This window comes from Phaethon lepturus, unplaced genomic scaffold (assembly GCF_000687285.1).
Source record: "Phaethon lepturus isolate BGI_N335 unplaced genomic scaffold, ASM68728v1 scaffold18773, whole genome shotgun sequence".
In the NCBI taxonomy this organism is placed as follows: Eukaryota; Metazoa; Chordata; class Aves; order Phaethontiformes; family Phaethontidae; genus Phaethon; species Phaethon lepturus.
In genome coordinates, this window is record NW_010528611.1 from 41,423 (window position 1) to 61,698 (window position 20,276).

The 20,276-nt window shown below is 39.2% G+C and overlaps 1 protein-coding gene across 1 annotated transcript in view; it reads left to right on the plus strand.

Moving 5' to 3' along the window:
• Positions 1–20,071, plus strand: part of ZMYND11 (zinc finger, MYND-type containing 11) — a 44,680-nt gene extending 24,609 nt beyond the window's left edge. Inside the window, exons 3-13 of the mRNA XM_010283728.1 lie at positions 800–877; positions 1,280–1,372; positions 2,895–2,982; positions 4,178–4,233; positions 4,948–5,025; positions 5,579–5,697; positions 7,556–7,763; positions 9,633–9,701; positions 11,645–11,917; positions 12,999–13,184; positions 17,952–20,071. Of these exons, the coding sequence (XP_010282030.1) occupies positions 800–877; positions 1,280–1,372; positions 2,895–2,982; positions 4,178–4,233; positions 4,948–5,025; positions 5,579–5,697; positions 7,556–7,763; positions 9,633–9,701; positions 11,645–11,917; positions 12,999–13,184; positions 17,952–18,074 (1,371 nt within the window). The 3' untranslated portion in view covers positions 18,075–20,071. The remainder of the gene's footprint in view (positions 1–799; positions 878–1,279; positions 1,373–2,894; positions 2,983–4,177; positions 4,234–4,947; positions 5,026–5,578; positions 5,698–7,555; positions 7,764–9,632; positions 9,702–11,644; positions 11,918–12,998; positions 13,185–17,951) is intronic.
• Positions 20,072–20,276: the final 205 nt, after the last annotated feature.

Genomic DNA, 20,276 nt, shown 5'->3' on the forward strand with positions numbered 1-20,276 from the left:
CCCCTGCGGTCGGCGGGGGCGGGCGAGGCGGGTCCGCAGAGCACGGCAGGCGTTCGCAGGGAGCCGCCGTCTCTGCAGCAGCGCGTTTTCCGTACGCAGCGCCTCCCGCCGGCCTGCGTTGACTTTGAAGGGTGGGGATAGGTCTCCGTACTAGTCTAAGATGAGGGGGAAAAAGTCTGGATCCTGAACTGCTAAAATGAAGCAGTCTGTGTTCTGGAATCCGGGTTAGATTTTTTGAAGAAAGAACCACAGAAATCAACAACTGCTATGTTTCTCGAGCAGTAAGAAGTGCTCTGAGTTTTTGCTGGCTGGAGCCTATTTGGCTTCCTCCTAGACGGTGTCATTTTGCCCAGTAAGCACATAATTTGTAGATGGTACAGGATATTCTTTTTAAAATAATCTCTTATTTTTCAAAAAATATTAATGCCTTGCTAATAGAAAGACCATTAAATAAATTTTAAACTGCTCCCTAAAATGCCTTTCTTCATTGCTTTATTCTAATTAGACACTTCTTTACATGAGAGGTTTTGACAAAGTATTATGGATACAAGTGGACATAAACCCTGTAATTCTTCTGTAGCTCAATTCCTCGGCCCAGACATAATTCAAAGCAACATATATAGTTTTTGTGACGTGTTAGTGTTACTAATTTCCCAGAAAAGATTTTCCCTAAAAAATTGTGTGATTTGTGATTCAGAGTTACCTTTTCAAATAATGTTGTGATGCAGAGAAAATTTGTATTGGATGAATTTTGAAGTTAGGTTTGAAATAATAATATGATCCTGTTTTTCTTTGACAGAGTATCAAGAAGAAAAACACAAGTAAACAAGAGATGAGCACATACCTGCGATTCATAGTCTCTCGTATGAAGGAGCGGGTGAGTCTGAAGCAGGGAAGTGTATGGAAGTGTTGGGTTGCACTGTAGAGGACGCATTGCGGTCGGCCATGTGTGACTGTGCAGGGAGGAGGGCTACAAGAGGGTGTCATTTCCTCTGTCATAAGCGGTGTGTGTGTTTCAACCTGCACTTCCCATGTCTCATTGCTCGGACTAGTATCATTCTGGCAGGAGTAGTTTATGCCATGGGCCTGTGGCTCCTCTGAAATGGTCATTTTTGAGGTTTGAGACACGTGTAATCCATCAGATTGTGGATCTACAGTTTGACCTTGTGTATTCCCCACCTGAAATATTCCAAACTATGGCTTTTTTTAAATCTTTTTGTTTGTTTGTTTTAAGCAGATTCTAAATGCAGTGACTTACACTGTCTCATGGTCCTTTCAGGCTATAGATCTAAACAAGAAAGGGAAGGACAACAAACACCCAATGTATAGAAGGCTGGTGCACTCAGCTGTTGATGTTCCTACCATACAGGAGGTAGAGTGACTTGCTTTCTAACTTCCACATTGTTTATGGTGTCTTTTAACAGTGAAGATAAACCTTAAAGATAATAAATATAAAGATAAAAAATAAATAATAAAATAAAAAAAAATCCTGTTTAATTCTCCTTATGATCAGTATTTCAGTATTGTATTCAGCACTGGATGTGGGAGCTTAAAATTTCAAACTTTTCCTCATAAACAGGTAACCATGTAAAACTGTTTTGAGTGGTACCGAGTTTTCAGACATAGAGTATCCTCAATTCCTTTTGTACTAAGGTTTTACTTGGAGCTGTAGGTGTCTGAAATCTTCAGAGAAAGTACCCTTTATCTAAGTCACTGAATATTGACTTGAGTGCCCATGTTTGCATATCTGGCCCAATGTTTTTGACCATATTCCCATTTTAGTCGTTAAGGCCTTGAGTAGGTGTAACTTTAAAAACATCTAAATGATTCATAAAGAACCAATTGTTCTGTTGATCATGAAAAAACAAAACTCACTTAAAGCATCTGTTTTGCATTAGCTGCTCCAAAAATAAAATACTAGTAAATATGTTGTCCTTTTTTTCTGAACCAAAGGTCTGACCATGACTTATGTAACTTATCAATTGCACATGACCAAAATGAACAACATATTCGTCTTTATTCATTGCTGCAACTGGATTACCATGCAATGCTGTAGTGTATATTGCCCTTTACAACCACAGATGTGAAAAGCCTTTGTTTTGTTGTTATTCTTGAAACAACAGGATAAACAATAGCTTAACTGGTAGTTTTGGAGACCAACACTACTGGCTGGGTTGAAGTACTGGCAACACTGGTTGAGCCTGAAAATAGATCAGGCCTTCCTTTCACTGTGTCACCTTCACCTGCTTCCACAGAAGGTCTTCTGGCCTTGATAACATCCTAGAAACCGATGATGTTTTGTTTGATGATTGGATTTCTCATAGGTGTTCTTGACAGAGCACAACTGAAAATACTGCATTCCTTATCAGACAAAAGACCATACTATGAAAATGAACTGCATGGCTCCATGTAGGCATTTATTATGAGTTTGGAAGACTAAGACAATCAGCCTTCATCAGAAAACAGTGACTGTCAAGTGAAGATCATGGAAGTGTAAAAGCAGTCAACATTGATTTGAAAGTAGCTGGTATTTTAAGGTACAAAATCTTCACCTCAAGGATTATATTTTAATTTGAACAAGTGCTCTGGGCCATACCTTATGATGAAGCTACTCCCGATTTACCTTATTGTATCCAAGAGAATTTTTTTTAAACTTAGTCGACTAAGTATTAAAGCACCTGTTCTACTTCTGGGCATTGCATAAAGTGACCACTGCAGCCAGTGTTCAGGTACTAAGAAACTATGTCAAAGAATTGTAAGTATTCCTTCTGTATGCAGAAAAGGCAGCGTTTGACCTGTGTTGCATAATGCAGATTTCTGTGAAAGCTTCTCTGCATAAAACAGATACAGCACTTTAACAGTTTTTTCACAGTTCCGTGTTTTCTTTTGTGTAGAAAGTAAATGAAGGAAAGTATAGGAGTTATGAGGAGTTCAAAGCAGATGCTCAGCTGCTTCTACACAACACAGTGATTTTCTATGGAGGTAAAGTACTACATTTACTGCTTGCTATATTTGATTTATCTTTATCTGTAGGGAACTCACAAGGTCAGGATAGAATTTATTATTAGATAATCTTACGTGTGGATGAGGTCATTTGAGAGCCCTTAAAAATCAAAGTAAACTGCAAGAGGACTTCGCAGGGTCTTTTCTGGCCCACCTACTACACAGCTATTTTCATCCTCTCTGGCTAAACCTGCTAGTGGAAATTTGCACCTTTGCCACCCTGTTTCTTCTGCAGCCTAAGTCATAAGTCAGTCTATACTGCAGATTTCTGCCAGTATACCTGTCTGATCTCTGATGTGCTGTGTCAGCAGAAACATGTATTATAGGCACATATTTTTCACTCGTGGGCAATATCTGCGGTATCACGACAGCAAATACAGCTGCATTGACACTAGAAGTGCCGTGCTGGTGCGGATTGTGAGGATACAGCCATCAGAGAAGCTGCTAGCCCCTGTGAAGGTAGTAAGTGACTGATATGGTGGGACAGTCTGTTTGGAAGTTAAAAAACCACCACCACCGCATCCAGAATCTATAGCCAGGTCCTGTAACAAAGCTCTCCAGAGCTACCACTTCAGGAAGGATGCGATTCTCCCCTGCAGACACAGCCCACATCAGGGATACTGGGAGGAGAGTGGGACCGGTCTATTTGCAGCATCAGAAGGTCCACGCTGTTGTTGGTAGGGAGAGAGTGAATGTGCTAATAGAGACACACGCAGATGTAAAGGGAAACAGATAGTGATAAATAGTCTGTGAAGCATTACTCTGAGCAGAAATACTTAGGTGATTGTACCTGTGTTCCAGTCAAGTGGTGATAGCAGAGCCGTGTTTCAGGACAATTGCAGTATGTCATTGACACACTAGCAGAGAAAGAAACTGGATCCTTATTAAGAGCAACCCTGTCTCCCCACTGCTGCTCCTCCTCAGATGTGTACTTGTATTGTTCAGTTTAAAAGCTCCCAACAGTGTTTTTGCATATAAATATGAAAGAGAAAACAAATATAGAACTGATTGTTAGAAAATTTAAAATGGAAGGGTTATCCAAATGACTAAATGGTGTTTTGTATTCTCAAGCAAGACAATTATAGCATGAAAATCATAGCAATGACAGCTGCAAATCTTTGTGAGCACTGTGATCATACTGTGATTGTTCATACCATTTATTTTTAATTTATAGCGGACAGTGAACAAGCTGATATAGCGAGGATGCTTTACAAAGACACATGTCATGAAGTAAGTAGTACCAAGTAACCAAGATGTAGACAAGATACTTGTTTTTCATTTCAAAATCTTAAGAAAATTATTCTTCATACTACAAAAACAAAAAGGGTATGAAGTTTGTTATACATTTTCCCCTTACTTTCTAATAGTTTATTCAGAATTCCTTTTCCTTTTCTTTTGCAACTAGACTATCATTTGGAAAATACCTATATTCAAATGTTAGTTTTTAAAATAATCTAGTAATACATAATTGGACTAGAAGTAATTGTACTTGCTAATATAAATTGAACCTGAGGTGAGATTCCTAACAAATTCTGTAACTGGCATTGAATCTTTTCTCAACATTCAGAGGAGACCAAAAAATAAATCTAGGGGATCTGTCACACTTTCTCCGTTTGTACAGTTGAATTACTTCTTTCAGAATGTACTTAAAATATTTGATTAATTTAAAGAACTATTCTTTGCATCTTAGCTATAATAAATCATTGAGTTGAATTAGTCTCCTCCTCTGCCTTGTTTTTCTAAATCATGAATAATGTTTCTGCAGCTTGTCTTTCATCCACTCTCAGCTCACCTCAGTTTCACACCTCTAGTTTGCACAGACAGAAGTAACCCCACGAAATTAGCAAGCAGGGCTGAAAAATTTAACTACTTAAGAGAGAGTGATACTACTGAAGTCACATAAATAGGGTTTTTTGGGCTTATTTACCTTTTTTTGTTTTTCAGCTGGATGAACTGCAGCTTTGCAAGAACTGTTTCTATTTGTCAAACGCACGACCTGACAATTGGTTCTGCTATCCTTGCGTATGTTGCTGACACAGATTTTTATTTGTTTGCTTTTCTGTATAAAAGCCTGCAGATTTGGTGTCATTAATGCATTGAATATTCCATTTCAGTAGGCTTGTTTCAAAAGCGTGGTTAAGACTCTGTAAGCCTAGATATTTTACACAAGTGAAATGTTGATTGAAGTTCAAAGCTGTAACAATATATAACAATATAGGTTATAAAACTTGGTTATCAGCCAGTTACAACAGTCTCACAAGAAAATAAGGAGCTTACAGAAATGAAACTTTGCTCCTGGATGAAGCTATAAAGACAAATTTAATTTTTGGGCTGCTTAAGATCTCTGTTTTCAATAGACAGTTACACCCTTTCAGACTTTGTATTTTTTTTACTTTGATCCAAGCAATGCATCTAGCAGGGAAATACATATTGTAAGAAGATAAAAATTAAAATAGCACTAGATATAAACAGCAACCATATTCTTAAGATACTAGCATAGTATTAGAGCAAAATATTAGTGGGATAAATCAATATAAAACTTCATATCCAATAATAAATACAACATTTTTTCCAGATACCTAATCATGAACTGGTTTGGGCCAAAATGAAAGGCTTTGGGTTTTGGCCAGCCAAAGTCATGCAGAAAGAGGACAATCAAGTTGATGTTCGCTTTTTTGGCCATCACCACCAAAGGTAATTTATTAATTCCATGTGCTGCGTTTTACAAACAATATTTAAAAGAATTTATCTCATCTCATCTATCATGTTGTAAATCCTGGGTCAGCTAGTTGCCAACATTAGAAAGACTGAGTACTTTGCCATAATTGTTTCAGAAAATTTAATGCTCAGTCTGACACATCTAAAGTTGCCAAATGGCGCAGAGATTCCCTTTCCACAGTTGACATAGGGTTGTTACTTAATGCCATTTTAATTAAAGAAAGCAAGTGAACTTCATCTGTTTCTTCAAATCATCAGCAGCCTGTCCTGGCCAAGGTGAAAATTGGACAGAAACGTACTCTTACCACCAGCAGTATTGAATTTGTGCAATTTTCTCTTCTGAGTAGGCACATTGCAATTCTGTGTTTTAGTAACATAATATACATCACAAATGTTTCTGTCTCACTGCTAGAACATTGACAGAGCTCTTGCTGTGAGCCAGTTCGCAATTTCAGAGAATAACTCTTTACATTGGAAACTTCACTCTTAGAGATCAGCTTTTACTTCCACTTCCAGTTGTTTGTTCAGCGTTTGGGGAGGGCTATAGTAGTGTTGTTACTACAGTGGATGTACTGATTTTTTTTTGCCGTTTGATTTATACGTCTATAATGTGAGGAGAGGAGACATTTGCGAAGTAATTCAGGGTTGTTGGGAAGGTGGTATATTTTGGTGCATCCCAAAAAGGCCTACACAATTCAGTAACAGTGTTTTATGAGGCTGTTTATTTAAATTGCTTTTAGTGTAACTTGCACAGTATATAACATGTTTTCATTTCTTATATGAACTACCAAGATTTTCTAATAGGCATAAAATGGGTAAAGGATCTTTATTTATGTTGCAATCACAGAATGATTTACCTTGAATCTGTTTGCAAATGCAGCTTACCTCATTAGTAATTTTGGCATTAAGTTCACATAGCTTCAAACTATTTAATAAAGTAACATGGCACTTACGGGATGAGGTGCTTGCAACTTCTTAAACGTGTACTGATAGAATAGGCAAAATACATTGTACTAGAGTGCCATTGCTTAGTTACTGTTCTGGACTTGGACAAAAGGCCAAATTCCTGGTTGGCGTAAATCAGCATTGTTTCCTTGACTTAACTGGAATTAAATTTATATTGCAAGAATTGAGAATCTGGCCACAGACATGTAGTTTGTTACAGTATTTACTCTTTTATGTCGATGTGCGTGGCAGTGACTCTTTTTCTTTAATGTCCAATGCTGCTTGGTCTAACCTTTCAAAATGTCAAGAGCTGCCCATCTAACTCTATGAGGACTCCCTGAAAATATTTAAGAGGCCAGAGTACCTTTGGAACCAAGTCACTGGCATGAATTCAATCCAAGAGCATGACAGTCCCCACATGAGTTCAGTCCTGATAGACAGGGACCCAAACTACAAAATGTCTCTATTCGAGGTGATAATTTGGTACATTCCTTGACAGTTTTAGCAAAGAGGTCAAGGACTAAATTGGATTAGCATACGAACTTTCAGTAAAGATGTTTCTGTGTCTGACTCAGGACATTTAATAAGAGAGCAGGTAGGAGATATGACTGCTGTTGATGCTGGGGGAGGTTTGCAGCTCACCAAAAATGAAGGACTTTGAGCCATAGCACTCACAGCTGACAAGTGCTTGTGATAACACAAATGTCTAACAGTATGCAATTCATTGGTTGTTTTTTTTAATGTGTTGAATATACAAAAATTCTGAGTAAAAAGCAATTGTCAGCGATTGGCCACTGTGAAAAACTGCTTTTGAAGTCAGTTTCTCAGGTCAACATCCTTCATCTGTATTTAATGTTTCTGAACCTGTCTGTAACTGTGTATTCCAAAGGGCCTGGATTCCCTCTGAAAACATTCAAGATATCACAGTTAACATCCATCGGCTGCACGTGAAGCGCAGTATGGGGTGGAAGAAGGCCTGTGATGAGCTGGAACTGCACCAGCGTTTTCTTCGTGAGGGGAGGTTCTGGAAATCAAAGAATGAGGATAAAGGGGAAGAGGAGGCAGAGTCAAGTATCTCTTCCACCAGCAATGAGCAGGTGAGTGCTGCCACAATGTTAGCAGTCAGGGCAATTTATTAAAGGGTACAAAGATAATGTATCTTTGATTACTCTACTATTACCTTAACCTTATGCTCTGTCTGCAGTTTTGTGGTGACAAGTAGAGGGTTCAAAGGCTTATTTTCCCTATGTTTTGTGGCTCAGTAATAGCAAGAATATAGAGTTTTCCTCTTTCCTCAGTTTCTTGGATGACCTCTGGGAAGTTTTAAAATGTTCGTCACCTGCAGCACTTTGATGAGGCAGACCAAGATTTCTAAAGTTAAAATAGGAATGCTCAAGTTAAATGTCATGGATATCAGATAGACTGCAACACTGCCTTCTTGGACTCCCATCAAGGGACAGCCCTGTAGCCGTTCAGCCGTTTCACAGCTGGAGTATGTTCACTGTGGACTGTATTCTGCGTTACAGATCCCTAAGTAACACCAACCGTGACATTTTCAGCCAGTCCAACTAAAGTTAGGTGCAAATGTTGGACCACATGACCAGCAACTGATTAAAGTCATTAAAAATAATTCTTCAAAACAAGAAAAATTACATTGCTTTAACAAAGGTGAAAAGCACAAAGCGCCAAGATAGAAAACTTTGCATTGCCATATGGAAGCTCCCGCTTATCACAGCTGAACCTTGCTAGTCATTCCTTGTCCAAGAGGGTGTTATATATTCACTATTACTGACTTGGCAGTAAGAATTTCATAGCCTGCAGGATTGTTCTCTGTATTCTTGGCAGCCTTTTCCCTGGCAACACCTGTTTTCCTCATTTAAAACCACTGTCCGCTCCCTAAGTCTGTATTTTAAAAAATCAGCATGTTCTGGCCCTCTTCCTTTACCCTTTTGTCAAACAAGTCTTATCATCCAAATTGTGGCTAAAAACTTAAAGCTTATAAAACTGGATGTTGGTTTAAGGGGGTGCTCCTTATCAAAGTGGCTTTAGATTTTTTTAGCCTGGTTTGCTTAGCTAACCCTTTGTAGCCCCTTTATTTAAATGTCATGTATGCAGTCATGCAACAATGTATGATGTAACAGGAAAATGGTCACGAATAATATTTATGAAAGATAACAGAGGCATTTTCCTAGTTTTTCAGAAGTGTCAGTCATAGGGTTTGTGTCCATTTGCATATTTTCTGTTCCACGCCAGCTGCTCATCCTTCACTTGGTTAATGCTTATACCTGTTTCACTGGTTTCCCAGATGCAAGAATATAAGAGTAGCCGTCAAACTCAGTGCTCTGCAGTAATCTGCAGTGTCCTGTCACTAACAGTACTTGGTACTGGCTGCTTCAAAGACAGGAATAAGAACTTTGCTGTAAGCCCTTGTAAGGTAATACACCATCCGCTTAGATCTCACCCTTGTTTCTGTTGCTGGAGATTGGCTTTTACGCTAAAGCACGAAGTTTCATAGCCCTTCAAGCATGCATCAATTATAGCAAGTCTGGATAATCTTACTATCTTTACATATATACCTTCTCTTTTTAATTATTGCTCTTTTCTGGCTTCCAACAAGATCTTCTACCTAATTATGGGTCACTGATATCAGAATATTCCAGAAAACAAGTGTTTGAACTTGTGTGTGAAATGAAGGAGAGAATGGTTAGGGGTATGTTAGCAAATACACATTGAATGTTAGAACTTGTTCATGAATTTTGTTCCCTCATGCAATGGTGGTTGTCAGTGATAATGTCAAAAGTTTATTGTGTGCACTTCTCATTTAAGAACTACTCAACTTTCTATTTGCTAAGTTAAATAATTGTAAATAATTGAAAATAAAAGGTACATCAGTCATGTTACAATGAATGCTACTTACATGAACTGTTTTTTGTAATGATTCAATATACTTTTCTTAATGTTCACAGCTGAAGGTTACTCAGGAACCAAGAGCAAAGAAAGGACGACGTAACCAGAGTATGGAACTCAAGAAAGAAGTAAGTAACCTCAACTACCATGTTTGTAGAGGTAGCAAAGTACAAAAAGTCTGAAATTTTAATAGACACTCTTATCTGTCACTTTTTACTGATTTTACAGTATGAATCTTGGAAGTTCCAGCCCCATAGCTTGGTCCTCCTTGCTAACAAACATAATTGCACCTCCCCCATGCAAGCCACTGGTAATTGTGGTAATATTCTGTATCATGAATAAATCAACAGTCAGCTTATGGCATTTTTTTTTACAAACTCAGGCTAGTTAGTAAGTCTATAAACAGCAGAAATTAGGAAGTATTTTGCACTATCAAGAATATTAAGTTTAGAAAGGGTCATATCCACTTTTATCTGTGGAACTTCCTTCCTTGTTTAATCAACTTGCACACTGAATGAAGTGGGGGAAACAGAAACCTATGATCATGTAACCGAGGGACTGTATTATTATGCTTGTACACAAGGGGGCAGTTGCTGAGACAGCCATAAATCTCATATTTCCTCATTTTTGAGTACTTTTTTTCTGGCCTTGTTTCAGCTGCATGTTGAACACTAAGGAAGAGTTGCACATATGCACAGTCCTCAGAAGAGGACTCAAGACTCCATTACAGAGGAGGATTTAGGTATTTTAGCACCAGAATTGTGTGGGATGGCCCTGGTGCCTGAAATACAGACATTTCCACTCCTAATATCTGGGCACCTGCCTCCCTGTTGTATCTCAGTACCGCAGGGCCACCTCTGTGAGGCACCTTCATCGATGGAGGCAGTGACGCACAGTTTGCGCTCCCTGCGGCACAAACTATATTTGAGTGCAAGATGGGGAGACTACAGTTTAGGATGACTCGTCATTTTTATTGTGTTTTCTGTCAAGCAAATGCTGCATTTTGCTTCATATATTTATGTCCTAACATTTGCCTTGTTAGTTCTGCTCATATTTGATCAGTGATCCGGAAGTCAATCACAGTGACCTATTAGAGAGTAATTGGTTACAAAAGGGGATACACAGTCAGCCTTTTGATTGGTGTGAGCAGTGCTCTATCACACAGACAAGCACAAAGTCCAGTCCCAAGCAAGTCTGCTCTTACCAGGACTGTGTGCTTTGTCTGCATACTGTTAAATGAGCTTTAAAAAAATCTAAGAAAAAAAAAAAAACAAACCAAAAATTGTTCATGTGTGTCTTCAGACACTTCAAATATCAATAAGAGTTTGCAGGAATATTACTTCTATCTGTTCTAAAGAGCAGGAACAATTGGTCTTACAGTGTAATAACATAGGCTGCTAAATTCAGTACAGTAACTATGATTTCTTTCTTGATAATTGTGTAATTACAAGAAAGCTTCTGTGGTCATCCAAGTCTAGTTCTATATTATTGGAAGCAAGACTTAGACGCTCATTAGCCTTTCATCTTCAAAGCACCTTTGAAGTACTAATCAATCTTTGCAGCAGTTCTGTGAAATCAGTGGAATATTACAGACTCCAGTGGAGCTTGTTGGGCCAGAGTAAGCCCAGAGTTTGCCAAAATAATTCAGGCACCTTGGCCATGCAACTACAGTCTCTTCAGGGAGGATGGTAGGGGGAAAAATCTATAGCAACCCTTCAGTAACCCCAAGGGATCTGCAGTGGTTCAACATAGCCTCTGATGTTGGTCGTACTTTTTGGGAAGTGAGGCTGGTGACTGTGGCATACTGATGCCATACGTGTGCCTCCTTCTGGAGGGCTCCTACTTGAAGTCAGAAAAGCCTGACCAAAGAGCCTACCCACTGTCATGCTGGTTTTCCTCAGGGATCTCACATCCCATTAGCACCCACGTCCCATTAGCACTGAAGGTCTTCAACAGACACCTTTGACATGAATTGCACTGGCATTAGTCATGTAACATTTTTTCTCCGGGGAGAACTTAAAGTTAACTTGTTCTGTTTTGATACGTGGCTTTACAAGTTTGTTCTTTCTAGGAGCCAGAACCTGAAACTGAAGCAGTAAGTTCAAGCCAGGAAATTCCCACAATGCCTCAGCCCATTGAAAAAGTTTCAGTCTCAACTCAGACCAAGAAGTTAAGTGCCTCTTCTCCAAAAATGCTGCATCGGAGCACCCAGACCAGTAATGATGGAGTGTGTCAGAACATGTGCCATGACAAATACACCAAAATCTTTAATGATTTCAAGGACAGGATGAAAGCTGATCACAAAAGAGAAACTGAGAGAGTTGTGCGAGAGGCAGTGGAAAAGGTAACACCTGTCGAACACCACCTACACTCTGGTTTGAGGAGAGGCGGCGTTATTTCACATTCTTTCCTATTTTTGTAATATCCACCCTTAAGAAAATGAATAGAAAACCTTTTCCAAAGAGACCACATAAAAATATTCTTCATTATTGCTTTTTAGACCATTTCTATACCAACAGACCTTAGTTTAAACAGAAAACTACTGGGTTTTTTATTCTTGTCCAGTGAAATCAGTTTGGGATCCAAAACCAAAACTAATTGTTCCTTCTTGAGTATTTGTTTCCAAAGCATTTGTCTCCATTGTCAACTGTGGTTGTAAACAACGGCATTGTTTAAATGCTATTCATAAATAATTCTTTTGTCAGTCTTCTGACCTAAACATTAAAGTTCACTGAAATTTGTTTGAATTTTCTTATCTAATGATAACTTGTTTAAAATTCAATATCTAAGCATGAGCTGGTTACCTTTGGCTGGAGAGAGCAGGACAGTTTAGAGGATGATTAGTCTGACCTCTCTTAAGTACCTGTCTTAAGACAAGATAAATTTCCTTCCTGATGAAGGACTATGGAATGAACCTAGGGCATATAAGTGTTAATCCTATAGGATTAAGACATCAAACTTTTAGATAACTGAGCAAGGGCAAAGGAATCCCACCAACAATCAATATTAAAAGGTACCTTTTACTGAACTCACGGATGTTCTATTTTGTATTTTCCATTGCACCCTTGCTGTAGATTTATGTGCAGCTGTAGATTTGGAAAAGACAAAATCTTTGTCTAAGATAAATTCATGAACTTGTAAACTGATCATTGACAAAATATACATGGAACCTATTTAGCTGGTTTTGTAGATGCCTTGCGGAATAGAAATACTTTGAATGTTTCTTATGGGATGGAAGTTTTGTTATAACTCTAAAGGAGAGAAATTTTTGTTTTTTAAACAGGAGGAATCTCTAATTATGTGACCTCCAGCCACATCAGTAATAGAGGTTTAAAGAATAGAGCTTTAAAGAATAGAGGTTTAAAGAATATACTTTTATTCCAATAGCTGTCCGTTGACTTGCTTTGCTGACTTTCTTATGGCAGCTGCGTACAGAGATGGAAGAAGAGAAAAGGCAGGCTGTAAATAAAGCTGTGGCCAACGCACAAGGAGAGATGGACAGAAAATGTAAGCAGGTAAAGGAGAAATGCAAAGAAGAATTTTTAGAAGAAATTAAGAAGCTAGCAGGCCAGCACAAGCAACTGATTTCCCAGACCAAGAAGAAGCAGTGGGTAAGTGTCAAAAATTTATTACAAGAGAGTAAGTGGAAATGTATAATGCATACTGAAGGCCAACTGAAGGTGATTTCTTCCTTACTTTTAACTGCACCGCTCTTTCACTGATCTTTCAGCTTTAAGGTTTTCTCCATATTAGTGCTTTCAGATCTTCTTAACCTCCAAATTACAACTAGAAGTTCTGATTACTTTCTATCCTAATTATGTGCTGTTAACAGCACCGTCTTCTTGAGTCCAATCAGACGTTAGTATCAAAATATTTTTTTCTAAATGCAATTTTTCTCCATATAAGACATGTTTTGCATTATGTTCACTCTCCTTTGATCTCAAGGCCCCAGAGGGTACAATATCTGGCTGCATCAACTTGGATTCCCGTGCTAATAAAGCTGGTAGTGATATCCTTTGGCCTTTTCCTCTCCTAGCTTTTTCTGCAGCTCTTTTACGTTCTTTTGTATCTAAGACATGTCTTTCTGAAATATATTTCTCTCCCTTGTTCAGTCCTTAAGCCCAGATCTGCAGCATTACCTACAAAAAACATGCTTGTATGCGCATCAGAAAAGTGAAAACAGACATCTAACTTACCATTCTATTACATGCTGCAAACTTTTCCCTAGTTTTGTTTGTTTTGTGTCTTGGGTTTTCTTCTCAAGCCAGAAATGTGTTCTCCCACGTGGCTGTACAGCATCTCCTCAAACATTGCAAGTACTATAGCACTGTGCTGCTAGCCTGTAACAGAGTACGGGTGGAAGCTGTTACGCTGAGGAGCAGTGAGCCTGGCACACAGACAGACTTTGCCATTTCTTTGCTAATTTTCATAGAGCAAGGAAATGAAAGCTATCGTTCAGGAAATCACACTGCACTGTAATAGCTGTCTATGAAATACAGTGGGGTGGGTACAAGATTTTCTACTTGCCTCCTTTTGAGCTTTGATTTTGCCGGATGCAGCGGAGAAGCGAGCGGGTGCCTTGCCACAAGATGGCACGCTGATCTGAGCAGCGATGGACAGCCGCCATCCCACGGCCACAGCCACCCGGGGACAGCCAGCCCTGGCTCCCTCCCGCAGCTCCTCTGCTGTGAAGGGCTGTTTGTTTATGCTCGGCCTCATTAGTCCTTGTTCTTACAGATGAAACGATGGTCCCCGCAGAGAAAACTCTGCTCTGCAGAAGAGTGAAATAAATACTAAGGCGAGACAATCGGTTGCTGACTATCACAGTTAAGAGTTTGGGTTTTTGTGAAGAGAAGAATTACTTCAAATGGCAGAGCTCCTGTAGAGTCTTCCTTTCTGTTCCTAGTAGAGATTTTGCTGTAGGTGTTACGATGCTGCAGTGCTTGGGTCTCTGTCAGGAAATTCCTTGCTGTCTACTTATCTCTGCAGACCAGAGAAGTTGTTCAGGTCTCCGATCAAGTTCCTGTGTTTAGTGAGTCACTGGCTGCCGGTATCTGCCTGCACGCGTTTGCCTGTGTCTCTTGAGAGGGAAACTGAATTGCCTTTGCCCACTACAGAACTACGCCAAATTAGCTCTATTCTGTCAAAAGCTGAGTGCATGTGTGAACTGCTGCCACCGTTCAGCCGATATGCAGTAACTCAATCACAGTAACTTGATTGTGTGTCTGGACTCTTAGCTCTAGCTGCTTTTTGGGTTTTTTTGAAGGCAGAACTTATGAAAGAGACTCCTGAGACTTACTTTATTCTGCTCCAATGTGCCTTTGCCGTATCCTTTAGGCTAATCAGAGAGTGCCCTGGTGCCACATCACTGCAGCTTACGATCATGTGCATAAAGCCTCTTCCGAGCAAGACAATTAAAGATATATTCGACATTTGTCAGTCTTGCCTATTTCTGTGGCCCCAGAACGATCTGTCAATCACCCCCTTAAATGAAGGCATCATGCAGGCAGCTGGTTTGCGTGGGGTAGGGGAGGGAGGGCAAGGATAAACACCTTTGCATCCAGGCTGATGGATCTGCCTGCCAGCACGCAGCCTCAGGCGGCTGGAGTTGGTCCAATTACACAACTCCCCAGTGATTTTTCCTTCAGTGGTACTAATGACAGTCCCTGGTGTGTAGTACTCTTGTATGCTGCTATTATAATAATGATACCTCCTTACCAAAATCTCATGTAATTAACACACATACTAAATGAGTTTTGGTGGCTTTGCTTTTTAATTAGAAGCAGAGACCTCTGGTTTTGCGTAATGCAGATGTCTGGGCTTGGGAATACAGCTGCTATTATTCATGCTATATTTGTCTTTTTCTCATACCTAAAAAAACCATCAGTCAGGTTGAAGGGATCATTTTGCTGGTGGTATAGAGGTACACAAGCAGATGCGCTCACAGGCCTCAGGAGCCTAAGGCATAGTTGAAGAAAAACATTTTCTCTTGCTCTAACTGGTCACAGTCCCCTTGGCTTAACCCAGTTTCATTTTTATCCCTCTAGAAAATTTGGATTTAATACAGATACCCCAAGTAAATAGCAAACGAAAGGAAGACATGTAAAGGCAGGGATAACAATCATGAGATTATGTAGTTTGATGGCCTCCAGAATACAGGCTAGAGTGCCAGTCTTGATAATGTTTATTTTTTTAGTTTTTCCCCGTTCTTTTATTTGCATATAAACCTCATTTAAATTGGTGCATAGTTCATTTTGAACTTCTGTAGCTTTCAGTTATATTTACATGTATATTTATTCTAACTCGCAACAGGTTGTTTCTAAGTGAATGAGCATTGTCCATGATGTGTACTGTCTGAAACAAAAAAACGAGAGATTGATAACGTTTAGAAAGAGGAAAATACAAAGGAAAGAGGAGGCCTGAGGCCAGCTGGCATTTTGCCTTCTCTGCCACATGTGCTGGTACCAGCTTAGATGACATTATTTTCCTTTTGTAAGTGGAGATTTACATCCCACACTTATGGCCAGCATATGTAAAGGGAAGTACAGGACCCACAGATCAGTTGTCCTCTCCTGTCTTAGCTTTGTTTGATCTCTCCAAGCAAGCAGATGCGGAGCTGGTCTCTGAGCTGAGGCCCATGCTGTATGTAATGGAGAGACACAGCTGTTCCCTGCACCTTTCCGGCAGATGATCCTAATGGTTCCCACAGGCTTGTGGGCAGCCAGCAACATGAAAAACCAGGAAAACAGCTCTCAAGGGACACTTGTGTGCAGGCATTTCTACAATTAAACTTCCCTGGAGCTAGGTTATAAAAGGAAAATGGAGGGGTTCCCTCCTCATGCAGCTATAGGGTAGTCCCTTTATTGCTGATGTAAATAAATAGTAAATAAATAGTTATCGGTTTAGCCAATGTAAATGTTGGCTTTCTTGGATCTGTCTTTTAATAGTGTGTAGGGTGGTTGTGGTTTTGTTTTGTTTCAAGGCAGTTGGATTTGTTTCCTTTGTAATTCTCTGTTTTGTTAACAATGCTGTAGCTGGACAGGACATAAAAAGTAAATCTTTTGTGTGTTGTTCCGTGGTTTCATAGCAGCCTGCACAGACTGCGATATCCCTCCCTCTGTTCCCCGTCATGCAATAGGCATTTCAGACTGGATTCTTAAAGGTACTTTCTGATTTTGAGCAGACCAAATTCTGAAAGACAAATCTGAGATCATTAGAACCTGGCTTTCAAGGGCGCTCAGTGCAAGTGGCTCCTTTAGCAGCAATGCCAACCAACTTCATAGGATTTTGTCAGAATGTTAATGCTTTTGCAGCATTCCCTTAAGGGGTATAAAACCACCTGGAGACAGGGCACATTGCTGTCTGGGTGCCATACCTCCTTGTTGACCACCAGTAGTGTTGACCAGCATGTTGTTTCCCTTTTTTAGCTCCTCAAAGGCCATGGAGTTATTTTTCCAGGTCGCCCTTCCAGCTACCAGGAAAATGGGGGCATTCTGTGTGTTCCGGGGTAGGAATCCTCTTTGCGACAGCGCTCCCCAGCTGTGGGTATTTCTGCAGAAGTCACGGGCTGTGCAGCACCTCTTCTTTCAGGAGTTTTGTGCTGTCCTGGCAGGCACAACAAGGGGCAAGAGCCCATCCAGTATATGCCAGGCATTCTCTGGTTTCTGGGAGACTTAAAGGAAAAGGCAATTTCTTGCTCTTCTCCGTAGTACTGATGTAGCACGAGGTTTCGTTTTCACCAGATTGCAGTGCTCTCTGGCAGCCAGCAAACCCCAGCGACAGTAGCCTCCTTGCAGACCTACCCTAAATGGGCTATAACAAACCATTCGGTAATGAATTATTCTTTTCTCTAATAATGTTACTGTTGTGACTTTTGAGATTTTCCTAGCCCGAAAGGAACTTCTCCAGCAACCTCTGGGCAGGTCAGGCTTGTAAAGAAGCCTCAGAAACGCCAATTTTCAAGCTTGCGCAGAACCTGCTCACGCCAGAAGTGCCTGTTCATTTATCGTAGCTTTTAAGACCTTGATCAGGATGCTACTATACAAATATAGGGTAAAAGGTGGTTCCTGCACTGTGTGGCTGAAAAATGTCACTCCACTGCCCTGAGAGATGAGTTTTCTTAAATAAGAGATGATTTTTTCAAAAGCAGTAAACCAGACTCCAGAAAATACGAAAGCGTTGTGCAGATTTGCTAAAGATTGCCGCTTTATTCACCACGTGTGAAAGATGCCCTCCTGCCTTTGGATGCCCCAGGCATAACCAAAAGAGAAGTATTGCTCTGCATGTGCCGGTGCATCCACGAGCAGGTGAGAACACTTGTGTGTTGGTAAGGAGGGAGCGTGTCAGGGTGGTAATCTCCTCTCCTTTGTTCTCTCCAGTGCTACAACTGTGAAGAGGAGGCCATGTACCACTGCTGCTGGAACACTTCCTACTGCTCCATCAAGTGTCAGCAGGAGCACTGGCATGCTGAACACAAACGTACCTGCCGCAGAAAAAGATGAAAGAGTTATTCCTCCCCTAGAAAACCACCCCGATGATTGCTATTCTCAGACACAGCGGTTTTTGTTTCCAAGAAGCCAAAATTGTTTAGAATTTGCTTCCCATTTTGCACCAGCCTTTAAACACTTTTCGTAAAAGAAATTTTGCACAGTAATTTCAATCTTCTGTTTAATGCTCCTCCAAAATTTTGTCAGCGAAATGAATTTAACATCTGTGGGAGCAGGTTACTTTAAATAATTTTAAACTAGAGGATTTGTTGCATTTTCAGCAAATTTTAAAACATTTTTAGGTTTTACAGAGATTTTAATCTTTAAAAACAGCAGATCTAAAAAAAAAAACATGCAAGTTTAACAAAAGGAACATTTAAAAACTAGATCTGAATGTAAGAAGTATAGAACTGTTTCAGAAAAACGAAGCATACTACCTTGATGTAACATTTATTTCTTAACCTTGTTGAGCTGGTTTTGTTCAGCTTAATTTTACTGTTTAAAGGCATTATCTATTGGTTATACCAGTGGGTACATGATTGAATTTAGGGAACAGGGTTGACACAGCAGGTGCTAGTCCTGCGTATTTTTTCTTAAATATTTCCCAACTGTGTTTTATTTTCATTATTTCTTTTCAATATATAACTTTTATAACAAAATATTAGCTTTGATCTTGTAGTTTAAAATCACAGGGAACTGGGGTAATCTTTTACTGAGCTGGATCTTAGAGAAAAATGAATATTTAAATTTTGAAGTTTGCACATTTCATCTTTGTCCTAACATGAGTGCTTGTAACAAGAATAAGAAAAGCCAAAAAAACAAACAAAAAAACCCAACTACCTTTATTCATACATGGAATTATGAGGCATACAAATTTCTTTATTGTGCCCCCCTTCAGCCTCCTCAATCCAACGTCATTTGACTGCCTATGATCTGGTGTCACCTGGTCCATTGTAACTTGATAACAAAAGGAAAAAAGCACTTAAGTTTCACAGAAGCCGTTATGTTTGTAGTAATGGGTCATTGCCTAATAATGAGCTCCATCACTGTACTCAGAATGAAGAATAATGCATGTTAATTTTCTTGTATTAAAGATGCCGTGATTTGTAAAAAGTCTGTATTTTGCGGAATGTCTGGATTAAGAAGCATTACCAATAGGAATGGATCGATAGTTGAAAAATGATTTTCTTTTTGTTTGTTTTATATATAGATATATGAATTGCATCCATGTTCAGAGACAATTTTTTAAATAGATGTAAAACTTACTTAAATAGCTTTTCTTTTTAAAGTGTCTCCGCATTTTAGTTTCTTTCAAAGATTGGTCTTAGACTGAGTCATATGCCCATTAATCATCCAGCTATTTTTTGAGAAGTTAGAGGAATAATTTGTACATATTTATTTAGATCTTTGATATTTATTGAAAGCAATTACATGATGGAACGATGGAAGCTGAAGAATCAGGAGGAAAGCCTTTAAAAAAGTTTTCTCTAGGATTTGTCAGGGTCATTGTAAAGATGAAAATATAACTAAGACTTCTGTGAACTACCACTGAAATCCTGATCTTTTTTACTTACAGTGGTGATATAAGTTAATTGACTAGATACTGCCAAATAATGCCCAATACGTTGCAGAAATTAAGTGGTAAGTTGATTGGAAAAATGAGTAAGTAGATGGTAACTTGAATTACCACAGCTACATTATTGCCTGATAAATGTGTAATTAACTTTTGTCGCCTCTGTGTTGTGACTGTAAAACACTTCACAACTAAAAATCAATCTTGTTCGATTACTTTACAAGTTCCAAAACTTCGATCCACCCCTATGAAAGCAAGTTATTGTGGAAATATTTTTGGTGTAAAATCATTCCAGAATATGTAATATTTAACTGATAGCTGCATGAAAGTAAGATTCGTGTTACTTTGGCTTTTTTGTCTCTGTTGACACGGTTGCACATTTCCAAGTTACTACAGCGTGAAAACTGTGTGTTTTAAAGAAAAAAAAAAAAACAAAAAAAAAAAAAGATTGTGGCCTGGTTTTGTATAAGTTTTAGGTAAAATTACAATTGATTGTTTTAGGAATCATGATTTAAAATTAATTTTTCTGCAAATCATAAAGCTATATTAAAGTGTTAAGCTTAGCCACTATGCACATTGTAATTATTCATTGTGGCTGTCCAGTTTATGATGCATTCTGGCATTTTGTAAGCTGCTCTGACTAG